The 13,692-nt window shown below is 37.6% G+C and overlaps 1 protein-coding gene across 2 annotated transcripts; it reads left to right on the plus strand.

The window, feature by feature from the left end:
- Nucleotides 1–4,926: 4,926 nt before the first annotated feature.
- Nucleotides 4,927–13,050, plus strand: s100v2 (S100 calcium binding protein V2). Of its 2 annotated transcripts, none has more exons than XM_053333780.1 (3): nt 4,927–5,012; nt 8,864–8,995; nt 11,523–13,050. In XM_053333780.1, exons 1-3 carry the CDS (start codon nt 5,004–5,006, stop codon nt 11,691–11,693), a joined length of 312 nt encoding a protein of 103 aa, XP_053189755.1. In that variant the 5' UTR covers nt 4,927–5,003; the 3' UTR covers nt 11,694–13,050. The 2 variants fall into 2 exon arrangements, with proteins under 2 accessions (XP_053189755.1, XP_053189757.1); XM_053333782.1 differs by having other exon boundaries at nt 8,864–8,989.
- Nucleotides 13,051–13,692: the final 642 nt, after the last annotated feature.

The raw sequence follows: 13,692 nt of genomic DNA on the forward strand, positions 1-13,692 counted from the left end.
GAAAAGTGTGATCTGTGCTGTAAAGAAATATAAAGTTTTGACCAGCACTAATGTTAATATCCATCAAATCAGCTGTTAATGGATGATTTTTGGTTTTGCAGATCCAAAACGACCCTGATTTTTGATGTACTGAATAAAAACATGAAACTCGTGTTATGCTGAGTGACATCACTGAAACATCACCTACTGCAAGTTTATGTGTCAGACTTGTTTCTGAGCAGTATTTCTCTCTCATTTCTACATTCTTACTCTATGTTTTTGTATGCAATGAAACATCTGTTAAACATTTTATTTTCTTGTCCCCCAAATGTACAACACACCCTGTTTCAAGACAGTTGCCAGTTGGTGACAGATTATTTATTTCAGCCATTAATTAAGTAAAGAAACTGAAGGTTGATTTTTTCTTTTTTGCAGTACTGATTCCTGTTGCAGGCTGGAATGTAATATGTGAAAGTATCCTTTGAGACATTTTCAGTTAATATTACAATGAGTCACTGTCTAGTTATCACTGCTGTGTGAATGATATGAAATACCTGTGGGTTTAATCAGGTGTGAGCCATCTGGTAACTGGGTGAGGCTGTTTGGCTAACATTTATTACTCAGTTATTGTTGAGAAAATCAGGAAGTGGAACAATGTTCACTATCTACATGTTTATACTTCCATTGTGGGAATGGAGAGGAACTTTTCACCTAACAAACGACCATGTTATAAATAAAAACACATTTATTTAAAATTATTATAAATGATAACATCCTGATATCTAGTGCTGACCCACAGCTGAACAGAACAGCACATCTGTAAGCTTTTTCTTCATCATAATAATAATCAGTAAACGCTCCATTAACTGCCACTTAGACGGATTCTTCCATACAACTAGCACACCAAAACACACACACACACACACACACACACACACACACACACACACACACACACACAAAGAAACAAACATACTGTACAAACACAGAGAGAAGGATAATAAATATATACATGTAAAAAGTAATAAAACCTGAGTAATCATGTTTTTAGACCCAGACTATAACATATACCATTTCATAATCTTCCCTTCCTATTTCTAGTGCTGACAAACAAAAAAAAACACATTAGACATTGGAGACTTGTCACAGTATTTTTTGGATCTATGGAAGAGGATTAAGGCCACTGTGGGGGAAAAAAGTGAGTTTGTCTGACTTTGTTCTCAGAATTCAGAGTTTAAAGTCAGAATGTTTTTCTCACAAAAGTGAATTTACAGTCAGAAAAAAGTCAGAATTCTGAGAAAAAAGTCAGAACTCACTTTTTTTTCTACAGTGGCCAATCCTCTTCCCTAAGGATCAACTGCATGAAAAGACTTCTAAATATTGAGGTGAGCTGTTAGTGCTCTGTAGACTGAGCTAAACAAAAAACAGCTGTGATGGATTTCAGATGTTTGACTTTATATCATCAGCATCCTGTAATGTTAGATACTGCTGAAGGAACACAGTGAGCTCCAGGGCCAGAGTGCACCTCACTTACCTCAAGGACTTTCCAAACACTAATATTAATAATAATATCATACACATTATTCAGTGACATTCATATCTCCCATTGACCCATCCAAGGAGAACATAAATATTGAGTGGATGGGATAACACCAGTATACTACTCAAATGTCCTATTATGAGATCCTGATCTTTTAATTATGAAATCTTTTCTCACAGTTATAGTAAAATATTATTATGAGACACATAAGTCATAATTTTCCACAAGCCATTTTCTCTGTTTGTGGTGTTTGTGGTGTCTTTGAAAGCTCTGATTCTGTAAACTATTGAGGTTAAGCCAACCAGTGTAATTACCAGGGCAACTGCTCCTCTGATTTTAACTCATCAAGATCAGGTTTATGCTTAAGATAACCCTTCTCAACCTGTGTGAAAAATATTATTCTTTATTGATAAGAATATACAATATTATAAACAAAGACCATTAAAGCAACCAGTCATTCCAGTTCATATATAAAACATTTAAAAATGGTATGAAGATTATGAAGAAAGCAATAATCATTCCAATAGAAAGACAGAAAAATAAACTAAATAAATAAAAAGGAAAGGCATAAGTGACAGACTTCTTCAATTAAAACATTTCTGAATAAACAAATGGACCTCCACTGCTTTACATTTCAACCTGATATGATATACTAGCTGGTCCCTGCTTACATTTGTAATGTGTACTCAACCTATTCTTCTGTTGTAATGTATATTTCAATGTAATAGCACATAATGCAATATTGTGATGCTGAACAATCCTCATTTAGCTCATATATATTCTATGTTGTTATGAGATCCATGGACTAGTGAAACTTCAAGACACTTATACCAGTGGAATTAGTTTTATTGTGTAGTATATAAGATGTATATAAGACTGCACTTAATAAAAGCAAATAAAAAGAATTTTGATTTTGAGGATTTTGATAAAAGATCAACTTTTTTTATTTTATATGCAATATAGAGGCTCAAAATCATGTTTTATATCAATTTAAAATCATTTAAATGATGGGGTTGTAGGTTGAGTGTCGTCTACGAACTGAGAAAATAACCCTGATGATGTCACGGAGATGTCATCAGGTTTGTCTAAGTTTGATTTTGGAGAAAAATGAATAGTAATGTAAAAGAGTGGATGTTCTAGAAGGTTTTTACTCTGATCATTAACAGAATCAGATTAGATTAGTCATGTTGAGATCAATTGCGTCTTTTAGTGACAGTCAAATCACTCACTCAGTTATTCTAATTTATGTTTAGTGTCTGAACAGTGAAGCACAACAAAGTGATTGTCACACATTAGTGAGCTTCTGCTCTGCTTTCCTCTACTATCAATCACATGCAAGGATTCATCATCATATAGTTTATACCTGAACTTCACATCCCTTACTGTCTGGATAAACACACTTCCAGGTTTAGAACTACAGGCTCATCAGCTGTGGATCAACCTTCCACTCACACTCACACTGCCTCTAATAACTAATACACATCTTCTATCATTTTTTATAGATCAAAATTCTATATTTATGTGTTTTATTAGTTTTAATGGAAGCAAGGCTGAGTTACAAACTGCAGGTGGAGACTTTGTGGGTCGCCTCACTTGATTGAAATAAAATGACAGGAATAATGTTTGAATATGATTAGTTGTGTATGTTAACACACACACACACCTCACACACCATGTCATCATATAATGCAACATATTGTCTCTTGGAAATGATGTTTTCTTCAGTCCTTTATGTAATATCATAAGAATGTTCACTGAAATTAAATTGTGTATGTGTGTGTGTGTGTGTGTGTGTGTGTGTGTGTGTGTGTGTGTGTGTGTGTGTGTGTGTGTGTGTGTGTGTGTGTGTGTTTTATTGTCATTTTTGTGTGTATATTTGTGTTCACGCATACATTTTTGTGTATGTATGAACACATGTATTTGTGTACATGTGTTCATGCTTATGTGTATATTTGTGTATGTATGCTCATGTTGCGTGAATATTTGTGAACATGTGTTCATGTGTGTGTGTGTATGTGTATTTGTGTATATTAGTGTACGTGTGTTCATGTTTGTGTGTACATTAGTATACGTGTGTTCATGTTTGTGTGTATATTAGTATACGTGTGTTCATGTTTGTGTGTATATTAGTATACGTGTGTTCATGTTTGTGTGTATATTTGTATACTTGTGTTCAGTTTGTGTGTATATTAGTATACGTGTGTTCATGTTTGTGTGTATATTTGTATACTTGTGTTCAGTTTGTGTGTATATTAGTATACGCGTGCTCATGTTTGTGTGTATACGTGTGTTCAGTTTGTGTGTATATTAGTGTACATGTGCTCATGTTTGTGTGTATATCAGTGTACGTGTGTTCATGTTTGTGTGTACATTTGTGTATGTGTGTTCATGTTTGTGTGTATATTTGTGTACGTGTGTTCATGTTTATGTGTGCTTATATGTGTTAATACAAAACATCTGGGAACAGCTGAGTGCAGTCACACTGAGGATGAAACAGTGGAAAGGTTGATGGTCTCTGCAAACAATTCATTGTGGTTTCTGTGAATGGGTGTGGCATGGAGCCTTCCCAGTCAGATAGCCAGGACCTGGAGAAGGGGGAGGGGGAGGGGTGGGGTGATCATAGAGAGCATACACTGTGACACACCCTTCACCCTGAGGACATCCGCCTCTATCTACCCCAGCCTCCACTGAGCTGCCTGCTGGAATCCAGTTGATTCTTTTCCTGATTTTATGTGTAGATAAATTCTTGTGGTAAATTTGAACCAAACTTCAGCTTTCCCCTCACTTGCTCACCCACCCCACTGACTGTCTGCAGTCATAAAACCGGATAGAAAGAATGTGGTCGTGCCTGTTTTCTCCTCTCTCTCTCCCTCCCTCCCTCCCTCCCTCCCTCTCTCTCTCCCTTGTTTTTTACTAACTCTTTACTAGGAACATAACTTCAAGGCATTTCCCACAAGCCTGCATGTCTCACATCTAATCTAACTTGCATATAAATGTGCAGTATCTGTCTCCATGTTAACAGCAGGTAGTGAAGAGGTTAACACAGTGACAGTCTGGAAGAAAAGTAGAATACCAGCCTAAACTTGCAGGCAGTTATTGCGTAAAACAACGGTGTCCAACTTTTACTAAAGGTTTCCAGATGTGGAATGAGTTGTCTTTTTGGATTTTGAGCTGCCCCTGTGCAATATCACATCACTCTACATACTGTACATACACTTAACATGTTACCTGTTTACATGCATAGACCCATACATATATGTCTATAGATCTATAACATTATGGCAGAGCCTAGTGGTAGTAGGGAGGTAGATTTATGGCATTGCCTCGGATTACAGCTCCTTCTTCCTGGCTTTTCTGTCTTGCTGAGGGAGGATCCAGGAATGCTGCCAGCTGGTGACAGAAGCAATGCTCCTGACACACACAACAGCAGCAAGCAGTGAGACACGCAGGAAGAAAAGTTGCCACATACAAATCAACAGCCGTCATGCCTGAGGTAAGAAATAAAACACAATCTACTTTTTTTTTTATGATTATTGTTGAGAGGTAAAAGTTTGAGCTCTCAAACTTTTCAACTTTTTCAACTTTTGACGGTGAGAGAGAGAGAGAGAGAGATAGAAAGAAAAAGTAGTTTGCTGCTGTGTGGATTAGTAAGGAGATAATAATAATTGGCATTGGTTGAGATTCTAATATGATGCGTTCTGTAACATATGAGTGTCTATTAGAGCGATCACATCAGTAGATTATGGAAGATCAGCCGCTCATAGACGCGCCATCTCACGCCAGGCAACTAAAAAAAAAAAAAAAAAAAATGTCGCCGAGGAGGAACTTGAACCTCTCACACAGGTCGAGTTTGGCTGTATTTTCTGTCTTATTCTTCTTCCATTTGGACACAGGAGACACTGTATCTCAGCAGCTGAGCAACAAATAACACAGATTTGAAACTCAGAAGTTAAAAGTAGGCTTCCTAAACTTTCTTCTTTCATGGTGGAGGCTCTGCAAGACGCGCTGCCTGCTGCCAGCTGCCCCTCCCTGAGCACACGCTCCACTGCTGCACTAATACTCACACTGTGCACTATGGAACAACAATAGAATCTATTCAAAAACACATTACAATAATAATCACCCAAAGTAGAAACATTAATATGGTGATCTGTGCAGTTATGATATGATTATGAATACAGGAACTGAATCGGGACAGTGTCTCATGAAGTATGAATGTTGGGGCCCAATACAGGAGAGCAGGTAGTCATCCACCTGTCTGTGTGTGTGTGTGTGTGTGTGTGTGTGTGTGTTGTATGTGGAGCATAGTTGTGCTATGCAGCTTCCGCTTGACTTCAGAATCTTTTTTTTTGTTCTTCCTTCATCAATACTGATAAATTAATCATAATTGGAATATGGATGGGATGGGACACCGTGGGTGGTCTGTCAGCTTCCAGCAGGGGCCCGTGCCACTCTTTGTATGGCCTCTGTCCCAAATCTTAAAGAATAACAGGACCAACCCATATCATAACACTCCACAGCTACCAGTTAGATCCTGAAGCCTAAAATAAATGATAAAAAACAGCTGAGAGCAGACTTTTTCCTGAGGACATCCGCCTGTGTTTTTAAAGAAACATTGCTGTATTTGTAACTGCTGCTCAGGGAGAGTGTTGTAGAACTTCCACGCTGTTACATTTAATTACAAGTGTATTATTATGAAGTTCAGGAAACAATCCCAAAGCCTAACAGTGTAGAGTTAAGAGATCACCAGGGAGCTGGGAAGAAATGTGGGGATTTGGGTGTGGTAATGTGAACTGTAACAAAAACAGGGAGTGGATCTTTAATTGTTCTCACTGAAATCACAAAACACTCATCCTTTTCTATCATATTAAAAAGCTAACACTCAAATAAACACGCTCCCAACAACTAGACTAGTAGAACTAGCGTTCAACTACAGCTGTCGCAATCTCCTTGAAGTGCTTATATTTCAGAGACTGGTTGATTCCTTTGTTATCTTTAACATAATCTCCAGTGTAACGCCTTCGTTCACATAATGAGTCAACAGCGGTTAACATTAGACTTTGCGTACAGTCAGGATATTGGTACATTCTGTGGGACAGTGGTGTTTGTTGAAGTGAAGGACTTGCAGTGGCTTGTGGTACATCAGTCATTCTTTAAAGGAAGGGTGTGGTTTTGACAAAGCTGTTGGCCCACATGCATCGAATAACTGTAGCGAGGCTGGAGCTTCCACTGATGGCCGAGAGACAATATTCTCAACACTGTTCTAATCAGCGTTAAACATCTGTGATCATTAAAATGACTGTGTGTGATGGGAAAGGTGTCGATCATGGTGATGATTCTTCATTGTCTTCTCAGTTTGATGTTTTACTGTACGTTTCATGCTTGGTTTCATGTTTTCAGTCAAACAGCAGACAGGCACAGTTAGGTACTATAGCTGGTGAACATAGTGGAGCATTTAGCAGCTATAGAAACCAGAGCTGAAAGCATAGTAAATACATTCACCAGATAAACCTAAACATGACTCCAAGCAATTGATAATATTGCTCTGTGTCTGCTGGATGTGTAAATAGTGTTTGTTAATATGTACATCATAACTTTATATGATGAGAATATATGACATTTATTATGACATATGACATATTACAAAAAGTAATGATTATCAGAGGAGATCTAAAGCCTGAGCTGTTTTTACTGCATAATGACAATAAAGTTGATTCAGATTCAAGGTCCATTTATTAGTAGCTGTTATGGATCTTTCAACTGGATTGCGCAACTTTCCTCAGTAGAGTTTGACGGTTTTTTGTCCATATCACAAAGAACAGCTGACATATTTCACGACAAGGTCAATTTAGGTCCAGTTTATAGAGGAAGCCTGTTTGAAACGAGGAAAAGCTCCAGAACAGCTACTAAATAGACATGTGGTTACATTCTTATATCAACCGCTGTTATAAAACACAATACATGTTAAGCTACGATAGAGATGTGACTGCATGAAGTCAGATAGATCATTCTATATTTGGGTCAAACAGTAAAATCCTGATCAGCTTTGCTTGTCAGTCCAGACTTGGACTAGTGAAGAAGTGTTTCTCACATTCAGGACCTTATTCAAACAGAGCTCCCCTAGTATTTGTTTAACAGCTCTCTAACTGTGTAAGCTTCAGCCTGTCAACCAAGTCGTTCCAGTCTTTGTGAGCAGAGGAGGGAAAGAGTTGGAATGTTACAGCTTAGTATGTTTATAGCATAAATGCTCAAGTTACAAAATGACATTGACTTTTTTCTAGTTACTAACGTAGAAACTATGCAGGACATGATGATTCACCACACAGACAGGTCCAGCACTGATATAATGCAGATGGTGACGGCTGATGATCCCCTGCATGGCTCATCACACTGGGCTTTGCAGCTAAACACACACACCACCTCCACTAGTTCATGCCATGCACCACTAACACACATACACACACACACACACACACACACACACACACACACACACACACACGTTTAACCATGGAGGTATTTTTTTAACCCTTACATACTGTTCATATTCTGACTATACTGATATATGACTAATCATTAGTCTCTACACCAATTCAAAATTCCATGTTTGATTCATCCTTAATGAAGCTGTTAGAGAGAAAATTGTATTCTATTTACTTATGGAGGGAAAAAAAGATATTCACCGTCATTTTATAGAATGTTACATTATTTTTGAATTTTATGTAGTATAAAAATGTGTACAAACATGATGAAGAAATGATGCATTTTATTCAATTTTTTGTCACATTAGGAAACAAAGTTTGGTTAAAGAATATTTTCGTCTATATTTTTAATAATGTTCCCTTTAATTACTTAAGTTTAGCATCCGTTTTTTCTCTTTAAGGGAATAGATATGTGTTTATAAGATGTTTTTACAGCTCTCAATGTGTTAAAATGGGTCAAATTAGACCCTGAACAGTATGTAAGGGTTAAATTAGGAATGGGTGGTATGGATAAGACTTTATGTAGTGCTATTGATATATAAAATGATAAATTAAAATTAAGATTAAATAACTGAACAATGAAGCTATTTTAAAAGCATGAAGCAGACTGGCTCATTGTTTCGCAACAATGCTCACAAGTCAAACACACACACAGTGAAAGGGGCAGATACCATGGAAGGTATGAGAAAAATGTACATTATCATATTTAACCCTGCCAACAAGCTCTTCCTAACCTTAGCCATGTAGCTTTGAGGTAAACAAAGCCGGTTTCGGGGACCAGATCTCTTATCATAACAGTGCTATTAGATCTGGCCATAATAATAACCAACGCTTTTCTTTGTGTCTTTCTTCTTCTCCTCAGTTCTCAGACCTGGAGAAGGCCATCGACACTCTGGTCAGCCAGTTCCACTCTGCCTCCGCTGACAAAAGTCCAACGCTGAAAACAGATGAATTCAAAGGTCTCTTGTCCTCTCAGATGCCAAACCTGGTAAAGGTATAACCTCCCTCTCTTTATCTCAGTCTCCATGTGTTTCACCTCTCAGCTCAGCCAGACCTACTGGTGATTGCAGCAGTTGGGTGTGGCAGCGCGTTTTAGACAAAGACAGTCAGTTACACACACACTACAAAGACTTTAACACACACATAAGAATTAGGCTCAGCTGACTTTTAGGTAAAACCCATCATTCAATGTTTAATTTAACTGATAAATGAATATACTCTTGAAAAATCTCTTTTGAATGTTAGGCTTGAAAATATCGGCAGCTTGTATTCTGTAATCAAACTGAGTCATCATTGAAATCCATTGTAGCCTCAGAGAGTCCAATGAGATTACAGCTGTGAGCTAAAGCAAAGGAGCAAGACACAGTATGAATGTTTGATAATTCAAACATTTATTTTCAGTGGACTATTCCTTTCAAGGTTAGGTCCCCCCCCCCCCCCCCCCCCCCCCCACAGGAACAGTGAGTCTGATACAACCCTGGAAAAACCTAGTTGGATTTGGGCCTGCTGTCTTAACTGATCACTTATGTTCAGCTCAAACGTCTGTCTGTAGTGCTTCTGTTTAATCCACACTTTACTCAGTGTAAACACAGGAGAGCAGCATTATTCTTCACTGAAGCTGTTTTTACATGGTGAGAGGTTACTGCTGCTGCTTCTACTGTTTCTAATATGATGACACACACACACACACACACACACACACACACACACACACACACACACACACACACACACACACACACACACACACACACACACCTGATTGGTTTCAGTGACTGAATATTATGGTTTAATATCATTTAGTCTTTATATAAACATGTATATTTATAGTTTTTTAGCAGTTTCTACAAGCAAATGATTTATTCTAAGCAAGCTATTCAAATGAATTTGCTTGTGGAGCTCAGTTCCTCCCACTGAACATGAATCTGTGTGTAGTATCTTGAACCCCCCCCCCCCCACACACACACACACCCGAGTTCACAGCTGTAGTGATGCATGTGTAGACTTACTGGTATTCAAATACCTGAACTGAAAGACAACACTGATAAGAAAACTGGACATGAAGCAACAATCAGCTGCATTGGTCTAGTAAATGGTTATCTCTTGAAGTGTCTCACTATGTTAAACTCAGCTGCCTCCCTCTCACAATGTAGAGAGACAACATTATGATAACATTACAACTCACTGTTTAACCCTTGCATACTGTTCAGGGTCAAGAGGGTTTTTTTCAGAATAAAAGCCTAACCCTAACCCTATACATATTTCTTTTAACCAGACTTATTCTAGTGTAACCCACAGTATACAAAAATGGATATACAATCATTTTTTGAAATTTTTGTGCAGCTTCTACACATTTTTATATATGTAGAAATTACTGACCTGTGTTTTTTTTTTTTTTTTTAATTAAAACATCATCATTCAAACATGTCATATTCATCACATTCAATCAAATGTTTACCTGGACCACAAAATAATGATTGTGAATCCATAATCTTTTGCCCATAAGGTTAATAAAACATGTATTAATGACTGATTGGGATGATTTATGAATGTAAATTGGTGTAGAGACTAATTATGAGTCAGTGTATGAAGGGTTAAAAGTACCAGTTCACTCTCACTTCTCTGTCACTGTTCATCTAAAACTGTCTACTAACTGTTTTCTTAATCTGTTCTTTGTTCATCAAGCTAAATTTTCTCAATTTCTGGTTAAGGCTTTTTCTTCTTTTATCTTGTTATCATAGTAAGTTGAATATCTTTTGGGGTTTTGGACCAAGCTAAACATTTGAAGACATCAACATTGGCTCTGGGCACACACAGCAACATCTGGATTTTTTTGTATTTCACATATCCAATATATGATCAATTATCCACAAACATGATTTAGTTTCCTCTATAAGATTTTAGTTACAGAGAACACTGTAATATAACATGATGTGATGTCACATGTTTATGTGCAAGTTAATGAGCTGTAAAGTCTTTGTTATAATGAGCAGAGACATTATGTAAACTCAGTACAGTGCAAAAGAAGAATGTGATGTCTATGAAGGATGCTTGTAGTTTACAGAAGCTTGGGTCTTATTTTTATAGGGTTTTTTTGCCATCGTTCTTATCAGTTGTAATAACACTAAACTTGCCAAATGAACTGCTGAGGTCTGGAAACACCATGACATCACTAAGAAGAGGTCACAAAAAGAGCGGTCAGACAATCAAATGAACTCTAGATTAGTCAAACTTTATTTGGATGAGAAAAGGAAGATGAATGATGGGTTTTATAGGCTTATAGGCATTTGGAATTACATTCATTAATGAGTGCACAAAGCTTTGAAACAGCATGTACGAATCATCATACAGGGATTTAAAAGAAATAGTGTCATGTGTTGGTACTAAATCCTGGCTGCTACATCCCTGCTGTCTGATCATGGCTGTTCATTTTCTTGCTTTTTTTGGAATTCTTTTTAGCAGAGTATGGCTGTAATCTCACAAGTCATTTCTAAATGAGCTTTTTCTGTGTGTGTCTGCAGGGGATCGGCACAGAGCAGGGACTGGGTGAGATCATGCGAAAGATGGGCGTAGGTGATGGTGAGGGCATCTCTTTCAAGCATTTCTGGAACTTAATCCAGTCGGTAGCCACCACCCAGCACGGCCTCCTCAGCGGCCAGAAAGGCTCCTCATGCAGCTGCATCCTCCTGTGAAGACCCGGCTCTCGGCCCAACACATCAGCGAGCTCTGAGTTTCCACCCTGGAATTTAACTAAACAGAGTAACAACATGCACATCACTCTCCCTAATCAGGTGTCGGACAGAATACAAAGGTACCAAGTATAGTCCGCCCACAGCAAGCTGTTCCCAACATTTATGACTAAAAGTGTTACACTTTTTTAAGAGCTATGATCTCAATCTGACAAGTCCAACATTAAACTTCTGCCAGTTTAGTGCTCAGCATCCTTTGTGCCAGTTAAAGCTCAAATTCAGGTTAGTTTGCATGTAATGATGACATTATTCAAGTCTGGTACTATTTGTAAAAGTTATAAGAATCAAACTAGAATCTGAACAAGTTTACAATACAATGAATCATTCTCTTACATATTGAACCCTTGTTACATGATCCAACAGATGCTTCATGTGTTTGAGGTCCTCGTGATTAGATTGAATTTAACTGGTGCAAAAAGCAGCTGGACATTATCACAGTCATCAACATTAACCCTCACTTCACTTTAATTTGGTCTCATGTTTGTTTTCCATGTGTAATATTTGATAGTGCCTTCATGTTCATGTCACTAATCATAGGAGGATTAACAGCCCACTGTTGTCTTTTTGACAACTAAATTGTTCAGTAGATCACATTTTTAAGAATGGAGCTCTGTGAAAAATAAGGATGACATTAAAATGCAGAAGACACAAAAATCAATCATCATTTTGGAAAAGGGAACAAGAACAGGGTCTCACAATATCCATTTCTTGTCACTTACCGAACAATGGACATCTCACTAGTTACCCACGTTAATGCCAAGCATGTAGTTTACATCCAGTCGTGTAGTGTAGTCAACTTTGCATGTCAAAAATGTCAACTCCAAAATACCATTTGAAGGCACTTCAGTATGAGAGCAGAGCTGAGGCCTGACCATCAGAAATAGGGGAAGAACTACAGTTGAACTTTCAGAAGCTTTGAAATATTTTAAATTGAATTTCTTTATTTGTTTGTGCAGAACTGACTCCAGGGTAAATTATTGCTCTAATTAAACAATCCACAGTATCTGTTATTGTGTTAACAACAGCAACTGACACAGTAACTTGCAGTGTTAAACCTTGTCTTAGTCTTTAAGTTTATAACACTAATCATCTCAATTTGATCTCATATGTTGCAGTAACAAAACAAAACTAGACAGAGACATCTCAATGTGTGGTTTATAGTCCCTTTATAAGTTTCTACTAGTAATGCTTTACCCTCTGTGATCCTGCATTTTCTATGTATTTATATTTTGTAATTCTCTGTATTCTGAGCTGTGTGACACCATAAGACAAATGATGTAATAAACATATAAAGAAAGCACCAACACTGTATATATTGTTTAATGATTTATTGGTTTAACAAGAAAAAAAATCATCTGACACAATTGAAGTAGTTTATTTTGAACACGTGAATTATCTGCTGCTTTAGCCAGTGTTATATTTTATACCTTTTATCTAGAGCGTTGTCAGATGTGAAGCTGTGCCAGCAAGCTGAAGCAGTGGAATGTAGACTATGCACCACTTACCATAGAAACCATACTAGAGCCAACTGTGCAGCCAATACACAATGAAATTAAGCACACACTTCATCCGCATTTATGGATATTGATTATCATAGAAAGAGGCAGTACATCCTCTCTTGAGTTTCTTTCCCTCAGGTGTACCTCGAAAGTATTCTAGATAAGATGAGAACACGTACTTATTCATGACTTTGACCTTCCCAAAGATGTCCAGCTCCGTTTGCTCGTCGTGGGTGACGGCGTTCATCACCTGCTTTGATTTGATGTACAAGGAATTTTCCTTTGCGACGACTTTATCTAACCAAGACCTCCTTTCCTGTGGTGCCATTTCATAGTTGTCAACAGTGCAGCCATAAAATCCTCGTCGCTGATGGACATGGTAAGGCAAGGGATGGTCAGTCACCATGGGATGGTCATCTCCAACAAATGCTGTGCACAGGGAG

Source organism: Scomber japonicus, chromosome 15, assembly GCF_027409825.1.
Source record: "Scomber japonicus isolate fScoJap1 chromosome 15, fScoJap1.pri, whole genome shotgun sequence".
NCBI classification, from domain to species: Eukaryota; Metazoa; Chordata; class Actinopteri; order Scombriformes; family Scombridae; genus Scomber; species Scomber japonicus.